This window comes from Phascolarctos cinereus, unplaced genomic scaffold (assembly GCF_003287225.1).
Source record: "Phascolarctos cinereus isolate Bilbo 61053 unplaced genomic scaffold, phaCin_HiC Scaffold_726;HRSCAF=1367, whole genome shotgun sequence".
Classification (NCBI taxonomy): Eukaryota; Metazoa; Chordata; class Mammalia; order Diprotodontia; family Phascolarctidae; genus Phascolarctos; species Phascolarctos cinereus.
In genome coordinates this window covers 309,098,205-309,119,785 of record NW_027556098.1, presented here as the reverse complement: position 1 = coordinate 309,119,785, position 21,581 = coordinate 309,098,205, and the positions used below count along the sequence as shown (strand labels likewise).

The following is a 21,581-nucleotide window of genomic DNA, read 5'->3' as shown; positions in this document are numbered from 1 at the left end:
ATATTGGTTGTTTGATTTTTAAAATCCAGAAAAGGAATTCAGAAGGAAGACAAGGGAATTTCTCCTTTTAACTTTAGAAGTTCTTGGACATAAATGTTAGGTGACGTGTGTGTACGAATACACACATATATGTGCATGTACATGCACATACATGCTATATAAACATACATTATATGTCTATAATATATTCACCCACTGCATATACACCCACGTTGTATATGTATATGTGTGTATGTGTGTGTGTGCGCATGTGTATTTTCTTTTTTACATTCCCATACCTCTTGACTCTAAAATAAATATTTGTACCGTTGTCAATTTGGTTGTCATATTTGCTCAGGATAAGTAATAATTGATGTCAATGATAAATAATCCTGATTCTGTTTCTATTTGCTTATTCCTTTTATCCAGTGGAGTTAAAGGATCTAGAGTTACAAGAGACCCTAGATATCACCTAGTTCAACCCCCTCCAATTTACAGATGAGGAAACTGAGGCCCAGGGAGATGGAGTTATTTGCCTAGCGTTATAAAGATAACAAATAACATCATCAGGATTTGAACACAGGTTAAACCAAGTTAAAACACAGTTAAAAGCAAGATGTTTGCTATTCATTTTGTTCATAGCAGTAGTTGACTTCTGACTTCTCTGATTATTTTTCTTTCTTCTCTTCTACACTCCCCCCACCAAAGTCCTCACTGGATGCCTCATTGTAGCACGGCGGTGACGCTGGCTTCTTGCAGGCAATGTAGCAGCAGTCTATAATGGCTAAGAAGTCACTCCAAGGTAGAAAAGATTTGAGTATGATCCACTAATGGACTATGGGTCCGTTATGAGAAGAACAGACTAAGTTTAGAAAGACTGACTAGTAAAAGGCAGGCCACTACAGATTCTCTCTAGTTCCATGAGATTACTTTCACCCCAACACATATACTATTTTTTCCCCTTATAGAATCTCATGAAGATTCTCTATCAAGTTGTGGAAAGGTTGTAATCTGTGCTGGTGAGGGCACTCACATTGGCAAAATCACAAATCTTGTTAAAGTAGCTGGTAGAGCAGGTACAAATCCTAGAAGTCCAAGCAGAAATTTCAGAATGAGTTCATTTACCCTTTGTTAATGGCAATATCAACAGATCTCAAGGTGTTGTGTGTGTGATGTTGGGGTTAGTGGGTGATAGCTATACTGATGATGAGAGCAGAAGGAGGACTTTTGGGGACTTTTCCTTGTAGACCACAGCCATAAGAGTAATAAGCAGGAAGCAGAGACATTTGATAGGTTTCCATGAAGTGATCCGTAAATGTAAATGTTGTGTTTTATGGAGACTTTAATATCTCTAAAACTCATTTTAGTAGTTCAAAGACTGATGGTTAATCATTGAGGACTCCATAATAACCAATCAATCAACAAGCATTTATTAAGCACCTACTATGTTCTAAGCAGTATACTGGGCACTCCTTTCTTCTCTGCAGTTGCACACCTCTGCAACTTAGTTGATGGTCTCTGAGGATTACTACGGTTGAAAAATTCATCATCCTGTGTCCAATTTGTCAATGAGCCCCTCTTGGTACATCATACATACAGTCAGTGGCAGGGCCTGAAGTAGGAAGTGTTTTCTGCTTGGTGAGACTTGTCTAAACTACTGTTCCCCTAGTAACTTTAGTGAACTCAAGGTTACCTCTTCTCTGTGTTGAGTCATTAGAGGAGGTCTTGAGTGAGAAAGAAGCCTCTGACAATGTCCTGTAAATATCTTAAATGAGCAAATTCTTGAGTTCATAGTGAGCTATAGGAGTAGCCTTCATTTTGTGACTTCTTTGGACATCTATCCTCTGGGTCCTCACACCTGGGAGGGGCTGCTTAGGTGGATACCTTTGTCTATACTTGCTTCTCTCCTGGGAGAGGACAGACTGGGTAAAAAAATGCAGCCTGGCATTTTTTCCCCCCTTTGGGTACTTATTTGCAATGCTGTATTAGCCTCTCTGAGTATAAGAGCAATCTTTTTAAAGTGATGAGAATATGGAATTGGCCATTGTAACCTGATTCAGCACGCCCGTTCCATTTGGGTGATTTTTCAGGCTGCCTCTGAGAAACAGAAATGGGCAGGTTGGAATCTCCCCAGACCCTAGATAATTGAGTTGAACTGGTGTTGTATATGCAGTGGCCATGCATTAGCTGTAACCCTCTTGCCCTCTGTAAAACATATCTCTTTTCTCAATTATTCAAAATAAATAAATCAATGGGAGAGGGAAAAAACACACAACAGAAATAGCCACCCCTCTGTTTCTGGTTGGAAGGCAGAGCCTTAAACTCCAGCGGTTTTAAAGATGATTTTAGTGACGAGAGAGCCCGTATGTATGGTTCGGCAAATTAATTTTGAACATTTGAAGATAAAAAGACTGAGTTCCTAGGAACTGGCTTTAAAGTCACAGTCCATAGCAATCTGAGGTATTCACTGACTAGGGGCTCTTCTGTTTATTTCAAATACCCCTTTATCATAGTGTTGAAAGAATACAGCTCTCTATAAAGCACTGCCAATTGAGAAAGGAATCAGATAATGAAGAAGTGATGCTCTTGTGATGACAGCCTTTGGGTTCTCAATAGGATTTCTTTAAAATCAAAAGACTTTGTTTTATTATCACATTGAAGGAATAAGGGGAGGGGGAGAAGAAAAAAGCCCCTTCCTACCCTACTTCCCCTTTTTCATTTTCATAACAAAACAAGTTGTTACTAAAGGCCCATGGACGAGCCACAATGCATATCTGGAGGGGGTGGAAGAGATAATTTTGTAAATTGTAAATCAGAATGAAATTGTATTTGCAATGGGTGCTGAACACATGTAATTTACCAGCATTGCATTGTTAGCTTCAGTACACATGTGAAAGATTCTTAGTAAGTTTTGAACAGAGGGGTTGGATATTTAAACATCAGGCGTGACACTCTTCGGCTGTTTCAGTCTGTACGTTCAAACACTGGCCATTCCTTGGAAGTTTTGAAAAAGCATGACAGCGACCCATCAATTTGGAGTGACTTAGGTATGTTGCTCTCCGGCTGGGGAAAGGGAAGAAGGGGGGAGCAAGAGAATGGACTGGTCGGCAATAGGCGTCTCCTTCTAGCTTGGTTCTGTAGGTGCATTAGATGGGTATCAGAGTCAGTGACAGTAACACTCATTATTCGGACACACCTGGCATGGGGCAAAAGTACTTTCTGTGTGAAAGGCATCATTGTAACGCATTCTGACCACATACCTGGGCAGGCTACCGTTGGTATTCCTTGAGAAGCGCTGTTCCTTAGAGAAAATTCCTCAGCCCAGGATATCACCTGCCGTGATATTTGGATGTTCTAGCCCACTTCATGCTGGGGAGGTGTTTGGGCTGTGGCTAACGAGGCTGGGCTAGTACGTCAAATGAGATTATAAAATGAAGTGAGATACTATAGTCCATCTAATCACTAACAAAAAGGAGTATACTTAGTTATGGCAGGCCAAGGAACTTCAGCTGAAGACAAACTATTGTTCTAATTGATTAAAGCCTTTCTGCCTACAGGTTGCTTATGGTGATCTGCTGCTCAAGCCTCTGGGACCAGCTGAATGAAGTTCCCACTTTTTTGTACTTAGGTGACCAGGAACCTGAGCAACTAAGTGGCACAATGGATAGAGTGCTGGGCCTGGATTCAGGATTCACCTTGCTGAGTTCTAATCTGGCTTCAGACACTTAATTTGCTGTGTGACCCTGGGCAACTCACTTAACCCTGTTTGCTTCAGTTTCCTCATTTGTAAAATGAGCTGGAGAAGGACATGGCAAACCGTTCCAGTATCTCTGCTAAGAAAACCCCAGATGAGGCCACAAAGTGTTAGATGCTACTTAAAAAAAGACTGAATGAACAACAGGACTAGGAAGCCATATCTAAGGCATAAGCTTAGTTCCCCGGCCCAATCAGGTTTCAAAGACAGTTTCAATACTTTTTTTTTTTTTGCTAGGCAATGGGATTGTGATTTGCCCAGGGTCACATAGCTAGTAAGTGTCAAGTGTCTGACACCGAAATTTGAACTCAGGTCCTCTAGACTCCAGGGCCGGTGTTAGCTGCCCCAGTTTCAATACCTTTTAAGAAAAAAAATCTATCCTTACCCACATGGCTTGGTGATAGGTTGGGGAGGGGAACCTGGTAGATAATTCTCCTACCACAAGAGGGTACTGCTATGTTGGAAGTTCTAACTTTCTTTTGGTGTCTCAATGTAGTTCATAAAATTATCTTTTCCTGACATGCCCGTAAACAAAATGAAGTACTCATCTTGACCTCGTGGACTGAGAACTCAGGTAATTGACTCTAGGGGCCAGAAAATGAGTGGTTCACAGAACAGAGAAGGATCAGGCCAAAGATCCATGGAGTGGCTCTTTGAGAAGAGTCATTTGCTCTGAAGTTCTGGACAAAATTTCCCTTTCTCATCCTAACACTGCGAGTAATGGTGTTGTATCCTCCCCCCACCAGCAATGTTATTTCTAGGCCAGAGCTGATGCATACAAGAGGACTACTTCAAATGAAAGATAAATAACAATTACTAGAAATCATAAGGGCTTTTTTTTTTGGTAATTGAAGTCATGAACTATACTAATTGCTTCTGAAACTATTTGCTATTTACTGCATTTTATTAACTGCAGTGGGGGATAGCTTGCTCGTTCTGTGTATTGGCATCTTGTAGATATATTGAGATTTTTGCATAAATGTGTTATTCATCACAGCCAAAGCCACATAAATAAAATATATAGAGAGATATTAGTACTGTAACGAAAAGTCTTAGAGAAACAGCTTAGCAAGTGACAATGCTGTCAGCGAACATGAAAGACTGAAATTAAGCCTCCCTTTTCTTTTTTTTTTCACACAGATCTTTAAACAAACTGAACTTTAGTTCTTCACAGTCTAGGGACAGGTAAAAGGAGATATTCAAAGCACCATGTGGGAGTCCAGCTCGATGACAGAAAGGCATCCTTAGAGAGCAGAAATAACTTTTAGAAAGGGGAAAAAAAACCCAAACCACCCAGTTAAATCTGCAAAATAGTAAGTTGATTATTCCTTTTCTGGAACCCTTTTGACAAACCCCTACATTTTCAAAGAGTTACACGGGATTTAGGCAGACATTGATTTTAATGTGACTTGCATTGCTAAACCACATGCAGCCCTTTGAAAATTTTGGGGTTGGTGTTTGTCATAAGCCAGACAATGGTTTGATTTCAGTTGACAGAGTCTGAAGAATGAATAAACATGTGTGCTTTGGTGCTAAAATGTAAAATCTCTAAGTAGCCCACCAGTCAGGCACAAATAACCAGGAGAGAGAGAAGCAATAGAGGTGGAGTAGCCAATTTTAACGCAATCAAGGGACTGGAGTGACATGTGAAAACAGAGGGGCAAACTTAGAAACTTGGATTTATCTGTCCTGGGACTCCAAGGACGAATTGACAATTGTGGTTTCTTACTATTTTCCATGGATGAGGATGCAATTTCTATTCTGAGAGTGTGCTGTTTACAACCCCTATTACAAAAAGTTATATTGCCATTGTCATGTTTTAGCAGCATGAGCGATACAATCTCACATTAATAATATGGCTATTTTATATTTGTGGCTTTATGAAAATCTATGGATATCAATATCTATTTTTAATGGATCTTGCCCAAATCCTGCCACATGGTAAGTCAGCCAGCACTGCAATGGAATTATCACAAAGCCAGATCTGACAATTATAATATCATATCAGGCAAATAGGACTTTTAAAGTGTGTGAGAGAGAAAACTTTTCTCGGCATCATAACCAATTGCATTTTAGCTTAGAAAGAAAAACCAAGGTCTATTTTCAATAATTAGTTGAGTTACCTCTGATGCAACAATCCTTCCATCCCACCCAGGGCTGTCTGTCACTGTCAATGAAATTGAATGTCAAATTGAAATGTTCTCTCAAGCTATTTCTTCCATATTAGAAAACCGCTAACAAATACAATTTTCTTGCCCTGCTGGCAAGATAAACAAAATTAGCCACACAGCCCCCTCTTCTTGCTTTCTCAAACTTTAATTAAACTGTTAAGCTCATGAATGAAATTGTTCACCTTCTGGATGAGGACAAAAGTGATGGCCTTACTTCTTTTCATTGTTTTGTAAAGTGGAGAAAACTCTGGTACAAGAAATGCCAGTACTATGAAAATCTCAGTATGACAGAGCAGTTGCCTTATCTGACCAGGTTTCTTTTCTTCAATCGGTGCTTGAGAAGTCATATTCCAGCATGAGAAAAGAGCCTGGACTTCAGTATAACAGGATTTTAGCTCTACTGTCAACTTCTGGAAATCCATATACAGTACAGGTTATCTGTATTGTGTATTAACCACATGTACCTGAAGATGGTTTGAAAGGCACAGCAGGACGGAATGCTAAATTTAAAGTTTTGTGACCATGTGTACTGAGCCTTAATTTTCTCATCAGTAAGTGGATGATAATATCTGTAGTACCTACCATCCAAGACTGTTGGACAAGTGCTAAACTTTTTAACATTATAAACTTTTAATAATTTAAACTTATAATTTTCAAACTCTATAAACTTATCTCGTTATCAAATGAGATAAGTTTATAAAGTGCTTTACAAAGTTTACTTTTGGTAGAGAGTATAGACCATTTAAAAATTCTTTATATTCCCAGTGCCTTGAAAAGGAGGTGCTTAACAAGTGTTAATTGTTGTGGAATTGAATTTTTTAAATGTTTATACTAGTTAATCATAATGGTAAAAAGTAAGAGAGTAGCAGAGTATGGTAGAAAAGAAATCATTGACTCTATAGAAAGATGAATGCTTCCTTATTCCAAAGGAAGAAAAGCATTGATATATAGTTTCATAGTGAAGGAAAAAGAGGCCAAAATCTTACAGAAATTCTTTGGATCAGCCATCATTCTACCTAAATATAGTAAAGGCTGATGATGAGTACTTACCATTGGTTTTGTCAAATATAACAAAACATAGTTTGCCTATAGATAGCATTTATGAAACAGGTAATATCCAAGAGCAGAATCAAAAGGCCCTCCATGGGTAATATCCACAAGAACTCATTCAATAATAAATGTGTTGATAAGGAAACTTTGTACAAATGGTTGAGTCATGTGGCTTTATTGTAGAAAAGGAGGAGTTTTATTATGTCCATCCAGGATCAGGTCATCAACATCAGAGATTAGAGAAGGGTTAGCCCTAAGGAGTTTAGACTTTCTGATAATGCAGATTATGGAAGGAACTGACAGAAACTATCTAACACATCACTATAGGTGGCAAAAATTTAGGACTTCCCGGAACCCCCAGTAAGACACAGCCTGCTGTCTAGAATTACCCATTACAATCTAGCTATTCATCATAAACAAAGAGATGACAAATCCTTGCACTACAGAAACTGACCTCAAAATGTCCTTGACAATTCAACAAACAAAATGTCCTGGAACTGGAGCACTATCATAGATAAAATTGTTTCCCACAATGGCCTGGAAATAACACTGATCCATAAAAATTGAAGAACAATGTTTTAATAGATGTCTTCATACCCGATGCTTTTACTTTTCAAGCTATTTAGAATAAAAACACTTTCAAAATACAGAGATCTCATGGAAGAAATCAAAACCATGTGGGAAAAGGAGGAGGTGAATGTATCACCCCTATCCTGTCTGCTGTAGGAGCAGCACTTTTGTTTGATTAAAAGTTTTATTCAATTACAAAAAGCAGTTGTTTTATCCACTGGTGCACTAGTCTGCAGAATATTAACTATAAAAGAATAATAGCAGGTTAGCAACTTGTGTCTGGCCCCTTTCTTATCTGGATTCCATTGGAAGATTAGGAGAATGAGGTTACTACTACAACTGCAACAACAACAACTACTACTATTACAACTTATATAGCACTTTAAAGTTTGCAAAGCATTTTATATGTATATATCTATGTATTTTTCCATAAGATCTCACATTATTATTATTGACAATAGTAATATTAACAATAACAATATGCCTAGTTAGGGGCTGCTAGGTGGTACAGTGGGTAGTGCACTGGCCCTGGAGTCAGGAGGACCAGAGTTCAAATCCAACCTCAGATACTTACTAGCTGTGTGACCCTGGGCAAGTCACTTTATCCCAGTTGCCTCAAAAACAAGCCAAAAAAGTATACCTACTTGATTCAAGCTAAGGCCTTGTCCCTTGTGGTAAATTTCCTTGCTCTGTGCGACTTGGACCTGCAGTTCTGACTCTAAGGGGTGGATTATTCGTAGTTTTCAGTTATCACCAATGCCCCCACTTCTTTGGCTTTAATCTTAGTCTTAGAAGAGAATATATATGGTATATGTAGGAAGACAGTGTATATCAAACAGTTATGAATATGAGCTACCTGGAATTATATTACATGAAGAGATATAGAATAGTAAACTCTAAAAGATAAAATAATCTTAGTCTCAATTTAAGAACACAAGAAATATCATACTGGGTCAGACCAATGAATCCTATAGTTCTATAGTCTATTTTCTGACAATAGCCCTAGGGGACTTTTGAATTCTATAATAATACAACTTAAAGTCAAAGAATACCTTCCTTTAAACTCAAGAAGCTAACATTTGTTCCAACTTCCCTGTCTCTGCAGAAGGCATCCCATCATTCTCTCCGGAATCAAGGATCAAAACCTCGGGGTCTTCTTCTCTCTCCCTCTCCCTCACCTTCCACATCCCATTACTTGTGAAGTCTTGTGAATTTTATTTCTACAACACCTTTAAGTCTCCTCATCTTTTAATCCTCACTGTCAATATCTCCACTCATACTATTCCTGCCCCCATAGACCTTCGTTACTTCTTACTTGGAATATTGTAATTGCCTACTGGCTGCTGCTGCCACCTAGCTAGCTAGCATTGATAAGAGTGTCTGCTCTGCGCCAGGCACTCTGCTAAGTGCTTTACAGATGTTATCTCACAACAGGCCTGGAATGTTGGTGTTATTATTATCTCCATTTTACAGATGAGGAAACTGAGGCAAAGAGAAGTTATGTGACTTGTCCAGGGGATTTGAAGGGTCTTTCTGACACCAGGCTCTTCTTGATGTGCCACTTAGCTATAATAAACTTTCTAAAATATAGATTTAATCATCTTACTTCCTTGCTCAAAAATGTTCAGTGGCTCCCTCTTGTTACTAGTACAAAATAAAAACTTCTAAGACTGGTATTTAAGGGCCTTCACAATCTGGTTCTAGTTTCATTTTATATACCCCTCTTTTGTATATTCTATGCTAGATGCTTCCTTCTCTCCTTTCCAGGCTCCACTCCCCACTCTCCAGATCTCCAGCCCCCACCCCCCACCCCCTTTTAGCTTCCCTTTATGTGTTGTCTTTGCTCATTAGAATGTAAGCAATCTCTCCCTTCTTGAATCTCTTAGAATACTGTTTGACTCCCTTATACACTGATTAAATCACAGGCACAGACCACCCTCCTACTCTACCCCCAAATTTATTTGTTTGTGTACACTACAGTATAAGTTCCTTGAGACTCCACCTTATTCATCTTTCTTTATCTGATCAATCAATCAACAAGCAGTTATTAAGAACCTACTATGCGGCAGGCACTATGCTATGTTGTTGTTCATTCTTTGTTTTCTTTTTCTTTTTTCTTTTTTTCTTGGTTAGGCAATGGGGTTAAGTGACTTGCCCAGGGTCACACAGCTAGAAAGTGTTATGTGTCTGAGGCCAGATTTGAACTCAGGCCCTCCTAAATGCAGGGCTAATGCTCTATCCACTGCACCACCTGGCTGCCCCCTCATTCTTTGTTTCCACAGAGGGCCAGTGACATCATGAGTGATGTCTTGACTTGTGTGTGAATTGGATTTAAGTGAGGCAGAGTTGCACAGTTGTCAGCCTCGCTCTCTCTTCAGACGTTGAGGACCCCATTAGGGGTTTTCTTGGCAAAGATACTGGAGTGGTTTGCCATCTCCTTCTCTAGTTCATTTTACAAGTGAGGAGACTGAGGTAAACAGAGTTAAACAAACAAGGTCACAAAGCTTGCAAGTGCTTGAAGCCAGATTTGAACTCTGGAAGATGAATCTTCCCGAATTCAGGCTATGCACTCAAATCTTCCTTTACTGATCCCCCCCCCCACCCCCCTTACTTTTCTCTTTCCCTAACACCACTCCCTGCATTAAATAACTTTTGTGTTCTCTGCCTCTCCTTTGTAATTACTTATCTGTGTATGCAGTGTTTTCTCAGTTAGAATGTTAGTTCCTTTAGGGCAGGGAATGTTTTGCTTTGAGTCCCTGGGAACTAGTACAATGCCTTGCATAAGGTAGGAGTTTAATAAATGCTTGCCACACAAAGTCTTTCAACTTCTCTGGGCCTTTGTTTCCTCATCTATAAAATGAGGAGTTTGGGGTTGAAATCCAAGGTCCTTCTCAATAATATATTTATGATTTTTTGGATCTCCTTTGTCCCATTACTCTCCATCTTTTGTTATTTTTAAACATATCCTACCTGCCTCAGTAGAATACAGTATAGGATCTTTGAGGGCCATTGATTCTTATTATTAAAAAAAAATATATTAGTATGATTAGCACCTAGCACAGTTAAAAAGTTAATAAATGTTTGTTAAATTAATAATTTAATCACTGTTTTTAATATGTCATCTTCCTTCATAATAGCACCATGAATTAGAGAAACTAGTGTTAATCTTATTTAACAAAAAAAAAACAACAAAGAGGCTTAGAAGTTGAACTGCTTCTCAAAGACAAGAGTGAAATAGGTAGCTCAGACAGCCAGGATAACATACATGTACAATAAGATAATATTGCTTCCATGACTAGTCTGGGTTGCTTTGTCATCGGTATGCATTTTTCACTAGTTAATTTGCACACAATTCAAAAATTACCCAATGATTAGATTTTAAAAAGGAAAGTCCTTGATTATCTGAGTTTTTTCCCCAAACATGTTATCTCTTCTTTCAGTGTTTATTTTTCAGTTTGTTTATTCTTTCTTCTCATTTGTTTTCCAGAAGGCAAACAATATAAGGGCTCTTTAAAAAAAATACATTTTTTAAAAGTTCTCTCTGAAAAAGAGCTGGGCTCTTGGTGCTTCTGACAATTTTCTTCCAACACAAGCAGCACCCAGATTGGAATTTTGATTTTTAAGTATTTCAGTTCTTGCTTGGAAAATTAAATTCACAAAACAATTGATTATCGGTTATAAATGGCAAAAACACCATCTGGTTCCCCAAAACGGCTAAATCCAAGTAGCAAGGGGGAAAAAAAAAGAATTGGAACTTCTAGTTGGCGTGGAGTTCTAGTCCGTGAAGCAGAAAATGACGAGCTTTACTATGAAAAAGCCGGAGTAGTCATAACTTGTATTTAGCGGCTGTGGGAATTTGATGCGTTCTTCACATGTTCCATATGTTAAAGCAATTGGCGAGAACCTCAGTGTGAAGGAGTTGGGGGTGGGAGAGGAGTGTGGCTAGTGGAAAGAGAAGCAGAATCTTAATCCTGAGTTCTTTCTTCTCTGTTCCTCTTCACACAGATGCAGTACCCAAAAGCCTTAGTTTCTCCACCAGGGAAGTGGCTGGTGTTACCCTTACCCCCTACTGACACAGGGAGAGGAAGTTGTGTGGTGTTTCTGAAGCCATCTGCATTCCTCTGCTGAGGTAAGTCACCAAGCATTAGCATCTCCCACAGTAATACCCACTGTTATTCTTTGCCAACTGGGAATTTGAGTAGGTGTCCATTTCATGTGCCAAGAGAATGAAGCGAGATGAAAACACCCCACATATTCTACTGTCCCCATATTGTGTTCTGAGTGTGGGAGGATTTGGGTCCTGGCTATAGTTTACCATAGATCTTGTTTCATAAAATACACCATACCTTGCTCTATGGTCTGGTTATAAAAAAGATTGTGAGGTCCTGGCTTAATTAAAAGAACCCTATGCTGCAGTTTAGGTATCATTTTCACATTTGTTTTTAGCTCCATACCAGTGTATAGAACTCTTGGTGTGGAGACTCCCTCCTTTCAAGCAGTTTGTCCACAATTATAGTCTTAAGAGAGTTGGGGGAAGTTAAGTGACTTCTCAGCAGTCACTCCAAGACTGACTTTATTTCTTCCATGCCAAATTGTCTCCGCCATTTACATATTATCTCCTAAAGCTAAACACACAAAAATTGCCCAACAACCCTCCTGTAGTTTCATAGGATCATATATATCTAGAAGTAGGAGGGACTTGAGATGATTTTAGTCCAACCCCCTCAATTTTACAGATGAAAAAATTGAGGCCTACGGAGTTTAATTGCTAAGATCACAATACAGTAAATGCCAAAGGCAGGATTTGAACATACAGTGTCAAAGGTGGTATTTGAATCCCAAGGTCATAGATATAGTAAGTGCCAAGGGCAGGATTTGAGCTCCTTTCCTCTGACACTATCGTTAATGTTCTTTCCAGTGTTCCAAGTTGCCTTCTTTATGACCTGATATAGTCTCTGCTTTATCAGTTGGTGCCTAGCCTAGCCTAGCCTAGCCTAGCCTATAAGAATAAGTGATTAGGTTCTGCCAATGTAAACCCAATCTCATCTGTAGCAATGTTTACAACAGGTCTTCAGAGGCTGGGCAGTTCCCCCCCCATGATGACACATGCTTATTGCTGGCCAGTTTCCTCTAACCCTTCTCTCTCCCATTCTTTTCTGCTATAGCTAGTTCTGTCACCTGCTGGATGTTCGGGGGAGTCTTGGTAGATGGCCTTCCCTTCATAAAGCAAAAGCAAAAATCATGAAGCAGAGTGTCCAGGGCTCTGAAGATAGGACAATCTTCGCGTGACAGTTGTTGCATAAGGAATGAAAGTAGGCTGTTTTTAAGGGTAACTGTCCAGTATGGCTATCAGTATCTCAACTCCCTTTCTGATTTTTTTTTGTATTATTGTTATTTTCATCAAGATGAGGATAAGTGGTTAGGGAACTCATTTCTGGGTAGCTGTCCTAGAGCGCTGCTCAGTCTTAGCAATTTACATTCCATAATCTCCTGGTCATTTAGCCACAGATAATTTGTCATGGTTTGTTTTAGCTGTTGTGATATTGATATTTATTATGCAAATTGTATTTCCTACATCTTATTGTTCTGCATTCTATGAATACTTAAATTATTATAAACCTTTATACTTAATACAGCTCGTCCTTCAATTTGATGCTTGAGTAACAGAGGGTCAGAGCACATACTATCTTCAGGAGGGAAAGAAAATAAGTAATTAAAAAGCAGACAAACAAGATCGCTGCTGTCTCGGTGAAGAGGGGGCAAAAGAGACCAGAGAAGCTGTCAGGGCAGCTGGCAGAGCTCCTCCTAGACAGAGATGGGAATTAAACCCTGAGGCCCTGGATTTAAGGGATCTATTCGGATTGGGGCTGAAGACATGCCAGGAGGGGAACAGCATCCATCCTCTCCACCCTTGGATACAATACCCCCCAGGTTTTATTTCACCCCCAAGTTCTGCACGGAGGCGGCTTTGAGAGGAAAGAAAAGGGCCGAGCTGCCTGTCTGCTCTAGCTTCTCTGGAGACTGACCACCCTTAAGAGTGACCCAGGAGGGCACGGCGGAGGGGTGGAAGGCGGGGTGGGGAAGTGCCAAGCTTTCCTCTCTCTTACTGGTGCTAAATCAACAGCTGCAAGACGGAGACTCCCTTTCCCCTTTCCACTCGGGCCGTTCAATGCACGTCTCCAGGATTGTTTTGTAAATCCGGACATGAATTTTCACTCTCCACCCCTGAACAGCCCTCAGCTTCGCAAGGCTTTTTCTCTAGTGGAAGGTGCGTGACAGAAATCTGCAGTCCCTGCTCCCCAGACCAGGTACTACAGGGAGGAAGGGTAGAATGATCTCCCAGGGCAGTGACCTAGCCTTCCGATTGATTTGCAGATTGATATAAACATCCTTATTAAAGGTGTGCAAAGAAGTTAGAACCGTCTCGCGGAGGTTACGTCTCCACACGCTCGAAGCCGGAGAGGAGACTTTTACCTTGATCCCCGGGAAGCGAACCCGACCCTTATTAACATAAACATATTTGCATAAGCCCCTCCCCCAGGTGGCGCGGGCGCGCCGCCGATCGGCTTGCGTGGGGCGGGGGGGGTGGGGCGGGAGGAGTTGGTGAGGGAGGAGGGAGACCCCAGAGAGAAGAGAGCGGGAGGGGGTGCTGCGATTGGCCAGTGCAGGCTCCGCCTCCAACGCATCTCATTAACATCTAATTAGCGGGCCGGTCGGACGCTGGAGGAAGCGGCGGCCGCCAGTCTGAGGCAGGTGCCCGACATGGCGAGTGCGGTGCTGCCGAGCGGATCCCTGTGTGCGGCGGCAGCGGCGGCGGCGGCGGCGCCTCCCGGGCTCCGGCTCCGGCTCCGACTGCTGCTGTTGCTTCTCTCCGCCGCGGCGCTGATCCCCACAGGTAGGTGCCAGCGCCAGGGTCCCGATTCCCCGAATCTCCACGTACCCCGGCAGTCGTTTCCAAGAGGGGGAGGCCGTTTCCATGACAACTACCCTCCCCAATTCATAAATCCGAAGGGGAAGGAGCGTGCAAGGGAACCTCGCCCGGGCGCGATCGTAGCGGGGTGAGGAGTGGCGGGTTTGCGGGGATCAGTGCTTCCCCCATTCTCCTTCCAGCTCGGTCGGAATCCAGGGACTCCTCCGGGATGGCAGCAACACAGTCTCCCCGGTTTGGGCAGCCTAGAGCAACGTTGGGAGCGGGGTAAAAATTGAGGGACTCTTGGCTTCATCTGGTCGGAGAATATGGGGGGGAGGGAGAGCGTAGGAACCCCAAGATGTTCCCAATTGCCTTCTCCCAACTCCCTACTGCCCGTCTGACTTGCACATCACCCGGGGCTGCGGTTTGCTCCTTTTGAGCCCCCTCCTCAATCTAACCCATTTATCTCCCCAAGCCCCCTTCAAATTTCTTGTGACTTCACGTCCCCCATGTCACCAGTAGCTCAGTCCTTCTCTGTGACCGTCACCCCCAGACTTATTTGATCGCCTTCTCTTTTCTCCCCAATCTGCGTTCCCCCTACCCCCCGCACCCGCTTCTCCAAACTGCACGCAGGCTTCTCTCGTGCTTCCCTCCAGGCTGCCTCCACCCTCGGGATTGCACCCCTCCTCTCTCCTCCCCTTGGCTGCGGATCTCCCTGGCTGGGTTCCAGACGTGGAAAGTTCCCCCCAGCTCCTCTGCGCGGGGGACGGCCGCTCTTGCCGCCTCTGCGGGAAGGAGGAGCTGGGAGCCGGGCGCTTGGAGCCCGCCAGTTGCACTGAGGACGGAGTCCCCTTCCAGGAAGTTGAGTAGGGGAAAGGGGCTGTTGGGGAGAGGATTTTTCCTCCCTTTTTGGCCAGCCCTAGGTGCTGGTGGTGGTAGTGATGATGGTGGCGTTGGATGTACCTCTCATTCCCCCCCACCCCTTTCCCCGCAGCCTTTGTGTCAAGTATAGAGCAGATGGGTATTTTCCGAATTCCCTCTCCCCTCCCCCGAGTGGGGATATTGGTTCTGGATTTGCCCAGGAACAGGGCATGCCTACCCCCCCCCCCCCCCCCGTTTAAAACGCCGAGGACTCGGCTGGAGAAGCACGATGTGTGGCTGCCCCGGTGCTGGGCGCGTTGGCGCGTTTGGGAATGAAGAGGGCAGTGTTTGCTTTCGCTAACAAAAGGGAGCTGAGGCACTTCCCCAGCGGTGAGGCCAGCAATGCTGCACCCCTCCTTTCCACTCCCGCCACCCTCCACATCTTCCTATTTTCTCCACTCCTTCCCAGTGGGGAGCTAGGAGGAGGGTGCGGGGGAGGAGAGGATGCAGCAAGGCTCTGCGCCTGCAAAAAGCCTCCTTGCAGACAGAGCAGGAGCGGCAGGACTCAAGGAGCAACAAGTGGTGGAGGATCCTGAGAGCACATTCTCCCCTCATTTAGCACCTCAGTGTGTGTCCCCCCCCATAGGTCCAGGGTGCATTTCTGGGGGTGCCTTATTCAACCTTTGCCTCCGGTGTGCTTTCGTTGTCCCTTTTGTTTACACAATAGAGGACATACAGTTATGTAAACACTGCACCTAGTAGTAATGGGGGGAGGGTGTCTCTCGGTTGGGGGTACCTTGAGGTTTGTAGTTGCTGGGTTGGGCTACTTCCCCAGAAAGCTGGTTTTGGAAAGTCCTCGGTTTGCGAAAGCCGAGCCTGTTGGGTCTGTGTGGGAGTGAGAATCTGACATCGGATTCCATTTCTCCACCGAGGATTTTTCTTCCTTTCCTGTCTGTCTCCTGTTGTTGTTTTTATGTGTTTTTCCTGTGTGAATTCTTAATTTATGAGTTACAAGGTAATTGGGTTTGGCCTCAGCCGATGCTGGTGTAGTTACAACTTCATTTCTGCTATGTCTGAGACTGGATGGGTTCAATAAAATGTTCCTGAAAGAGATCCCTCATGCTGCTGCATTGTAAAAAGCGCCAGTGTCAGTTAAACGTGAGTGTGTGTGTAAAGGCTCTGTAACTGGCGCATAATAGAAGCAACAATAGACTTGTATTGGCTGCAAAAAAGAAGGAAGAGCGCTGCTAGGGATATATTTCCTTTAGACTAAAAATGGGAGATCTATAATCACTGCAAAGTACTATTAGATTATGCATAGCCTGTCAAGCCTGCTCATTGAAGGAGTGGTGTTAGTAGTAACAGTACTATATTTGTAACTATCTTTCTGTAAGAAGTTGCCTTCCCTGAGTGGGATATATGCTGACTTGTAAAGGAGAGATCGGGAACTCAACCGTGCATGTCAAAGCTACACGAAAATTCTGTTACCAGTTACCATGGAAGCAGCTTCTTGCTCTTGAGTACATCACTGTTTGTATGCTGGTTATCAGATTGTGTTCAAATTAGAAAGTAATTGGGTTTGATTTGCAGCAGGGAGTAATATATTTTTGGATGACTTTTCCTTGAGATTATTTTTATATGTAATAATGATCTGGTGGTGGCATTAAGGGGCTCTTCGCTATAGCTACAGGTCTTAGACTCCAGATGAGAATTTTTGAGGGAAGGGGTATAGGAGGGTGGGGCCCTTCTCCCTCAGCGCTTACAAAAGCTTTGAGCCTGCTCTGAGGCCTCCGGTTCTGAATCAAAGGAAACCTGTTGGTGCTGCCTCCTAACTTCGATTGGTCTAGTTCCATTTTTATCTATCCTGGAAAAGCTAAAGAAGGCCACAGAAGGCCTTGGTACAGTAGATCTTATTCTCTTTTCCCTTATAGCCAAATCCATCTGTCTTTGAAAGAGAATTTCTTCCCTGTCCATCTAGGGGTGGTGGTTTGGATGAAATGGATGTTTAATGACGTGCAACTAAAATGGGGTTGCTGAGGCTTACTTAAAAACTCACCGTTAGAGTAGATAATATTGTTTCCTATATTTTGCTTGCATTTCTGATCACATTTTAAATATGAGTGAAGTAAGGGTAGTTGATCCTTCTTCCTTTGGTGGGTGTTAGAAAGTGGGTCTTAGTGGTAGGTGGTAGTCCTTTGGGTGGGCAGCTCAAGGCTGGGTCCTTTCTGTAGAGGCTTGTCTGGGCTAGTGTTCCCAGGAAAGGAGACTTTGCAAAGTGCCACCCTCGGTATTGTTATGTTTCCTTATATCTAGTTGAATCCTTGCAGGAGGGACTTGCTCTTGTCTGTGATGGCTTTGATAAAATATCCCTCATTAATGCCACTTTATATTTACAGTGTGTCACTGGAGACACACAAGGCTTCATTTAGTGACTTGTGTGTCGAGACAAGCTTGCATTATTTGCCTGGGACATTTTGGAAGAACAAGAGACCCATTGAGTAATCTTTTGAAATGAACAAATACGAAAAAAGGGGGAATAAAAGAGCAGGCAGTTCTCTGGAACAAAGAGCTTTATTCATATGTATGTTGTACATGCTCTATCCAGTTTTCCCCAATGGCCCTCTTGGTAAAGGGGAGTGGGTTGGGGAAGAAGTAAACTGGTGTGACACTTTCACTTCCTCCCTTCCTGACTTTTCATCCTTTTGGAGTTGGTCCGAGAGAAGATGAATCCAGGACACATTGAGTGCTCGTCTTCCTGAGCTCCCCTAGGAGCAGAGAAAGGTGACTGGTTCCTCTGCTTAAGAGATACTTCTCAAGACCCACTTCCTAACTCAGCTACCTGTTGATATGGATGATTGTAGCAGGAAGAGATGACACTTTTGTATGACATCTGATAACGAATGTCAGGCTAAGTTGTTTCGAAATTGCAATATTAGCTACTTTATTTTATTTTATTTTATGTTATTGCACTTAGACTTGCCACTTAAAAACTAGGTTCTTGTGTTTCTTATATATAGTATTACTCTTTTTGGAGTTTATAGTGACTTTTGCCAGTACCTGGTAAATTTTAGTTTCATGCACAGTGAATTTTTAATGCTTCTTGGCCTGGAGTTTTGGCTCACTAAACAATATTCAGGCTTTAAAATTTTTTTCATAACATTGTTATGAATGTACACCATCTCAGACTCTTTAATTTTCTTTCTGTGTATGATAATCTTTGAATGCTGTATCTGCCACTTGGAATCCTCATTTGCACAAAAAGCAACTTAAAAATAAGGCTCATTTTAATGAGGACCTGGTTAAATTGAGTCAAGCTAATCAACATTATGATATTGAAAGAAAACTTCTAGTATTAGAAGAGAGAACTCAAGGGAAATAAAGCCATAAAATTCCTATCTCTGTATATATTCAGTTAAGAAGAATATTACTGACCGCTGCACTGGGCATTTATTAACCGAGAAACACCAGCATGGAAGGAAGAAATCACACAGCGACATCTGTTGCAGAATTGAAAATTTGCTTCTTTGAGTTGGGAGCTAATTAGTCCCATAAAAGCTTCTAATGGTACGTGTCAGAAGCATATATATTGTATATATACACACAGACAGATGTACATGGTCATTTCTTTGTAAATAAAACACTTCAGGGATAAGGAGGTCTTTCTTAATTTCACCTGTGAGGAGCCTGTGATAGTCATAGATTCATAGAAGTGTAACGATGGAAGAGGTCATTTATTTCCGTCTTCTCACTTGATAATCACTGAAAAAATTTTGGCTCAGAGATTAAGTGACTTGCTTACGGTTACACAGTGCTTAGTGACAGCTAGGACTAGAACCCAAGTCTCCTGCCTCCTACTAGTCATGGGCTTCTCTCATTAACTTCCTACACAGAACAGTGATGCCCTGAAAAGACTGCAGTGTCATTCATGATGTATCTTGGCTAAGAACATTTCAGAGTTTGGAGGCTTCAGGAATAATTATAGCTTCAGAAACCTTTGGAATTATGAGAATATACCTGCGGTGGGGAAAAAAGGGACTTGTCTTTATCAGGGTCCTATTTAGTGTTAACAAGTGACCCTAAAATCTTTGGACTTAATTGGCCATACACTGGCATTGAATAGTATAGTAAAAGCTGTCTAAGAAATTCTTGTCAGGGGAGTTGGGGACTGTGTCCATGGTCTAAGTGTTACGTTTGAACAGAAATAGATTTATCTTAGCTGGATCCAAATTTGTCCTTTCTCTTCAGCATAAACACATGAGATTCCTTCTATGAAAGATATGAAGCTGGCATCAGAATTAGGACGTTCTCAGGTAGTGATAAAAACCACTTCTGGGTTTTCCCAGCAGCAGTTTGACCTCTGGGGGTGTGGGTGATAAGAATGGTTATTATTAGGGTCACTAATAATGATATTACTATTAGGATCACTAATTAGTGGTCCTAATAGTAATACTATTAGTATTGGTCATAGTATTACTAGTATTAGTAATGCTAATAGTAATATTATTAGTATCCCTAATAATAATAATTGCAATAATAACGGATATTTATACAACACTTTCAGGTTTTTCAAAGTGCTTTATATACATTATCTCTTGACTGAATTCACAGGTGAATCCAGTGCTGCACCTATTTGGTTTAGATAAAAAAGAGAGGAAAGGGAGAGAGGGATTGTTGAAGTATAAAATCATTGGGTAGTAGATAGGCTGCTGGAGAAGCTAATTAAGCACGGAGGATGTGCTTGCAGTGTGGACTGGACTTATTAGACTCTGATTTGGGTAGGTTAGGGCTTTAGTTTTAGTAAATTTTGTTTGATGTGGGATGATGCTTTAGTGCTTAAGCTTGGTTTTATAAATGTGAAGAAATGGAAACTGCTCATAGGATTATCGATCTAGAGATGGATGAGACCAGGGGACCTTAGGGGCCACAGAATTCAGTTCCCTGATTTCACAGAATAGGAAAACAATGCCAGGGGAGATTCAGTGACTTGTCTGAGGTTACAGAGGTAGGAAGTGTTCTAGACAGAATTTGAATCTAGGTCCTCTAAAGTCAATGTTGTCTCCCCAGTTTTCAGTTTTAGTTGCTTTGTTTTACCTTGATCAATTTGGACAATTCCATTTATGTGAGGAAGTCCTCTTACCTAGAAAAATAATATTAAAGGTAGAAAAGTTTAATAATAAAGATGATATATTTATAGAGTGCTTTGTTGTTTAGAGAGTATTTTCCATACCATCTCATTTATACCAGCCCTGTAAAGTATATAGTTGCCAATATTGTTACCCTTGTTTTACAAATGTGGAAACTGAGGCTCAGAGAAGTTAAGTGACTAATCTAAGGTTGTTCAGCCGACAAGCAGCAGGAAGCTGCAGAATAATGGTTCTAATGACCAGGTCTTTCTTAAGGGCCAGAGTTCTTTCTGTATGCTGTCCTTGGCATGGTTTTTCTTAGTTTAGTGGTTGGGAGACATTTTAATGATATGTCAGTATTTTAAAATTTCAGTGGCTTTATTTGTCTTTATGTTTGTAAATGTAAGAAACAGTGAAAACAAAAGAAAATGTGTTTATTCCTTTCTTTTGCCATTTTGGACTGGCCATCTTAAGTGTTTACATTCTATATTTTATAATCAGTATAATTACAAAATACTTGGTACTTGAGGCCTATATGAAAAATGTATGTATTTTGTAGTTTTTTTGGATGGCAGGAGAGGAGAGAAGAAAAGAGACTTAACTACATTTAACAGTACATTTCTGCATTTATTTTAAAAAAAAGTATAACTTTTAAATTTAGTCCAAAGTGTTGGAATGCTTTAGTGGTAATCCTCTGAGCTTTTTTTTGCCCTGTTATTAAAAGCGGTTGGCTCCATTTTCAGAGAGGTTCATGGGATGTGAGTTTTTAGAAAAACAGGCTTTTTCTTGAGCATTGTATTTAATGTGGACCATAAATCTGAAGCATTTGATTTTCTGGTTTCCAGCCAAACAAGTAATTACACATATGATGGTTTAGTGGGGTACGAATTGAGCTGGCCAGGTGAAAGCTTCCTGCGTCTCTCCTGGGGAACTGGACCTGGCACAAGAAAGCACAAAGCAATGCTACATTGAGTGTTTGGGGAGTGCCACCAAAATCAAATAAAAAGCTTTTGTTTGGAAACCATCAATGAAGGAAGGAACCCACTGGAATGTTTGTAATTACAAGTGGTACCTCCTTGTTTAAATTTCAGAAGCCACAGTTTCTTTTTTCAGAGGTTTAAATTGCATGCTCCAGCCAGCAGCTGCTGTTGTGGTTAATGGGC

At 41.5% G+C, this 21,581-nt stretch overlaps 1 protein-coding gene across 6 annotated transcripts in view; it reads left to right on the top strand.

Annotated features, from left to right (window-relative positions):
* Window positions 1-14,253: 14,253 nt before the first annotated feature.
* CADM1 (cell adhesion molecule 1) overlaps window positions 14,254-21,581 on the top strand; it is a 364,942-nt gene continuing 357,614 nt past the window's right edge. For all 6 annotated transcript variants that reach the window (XM_020989718.2, XM_020989717.2, XM_020989715.2 and 3 more), the window contains exon 1: window positions 14,254-14,419. In XM_020989718.2, coding sequence (XP_020845377.1) covers window positions 14,287-14,419 — 133 coding nt within the window. In that variant the 5' untranslated portion in view covers window positions 14,254-14,286. The remainder of the gene's footprint in view (window positions 14,420-21,581) is intronic.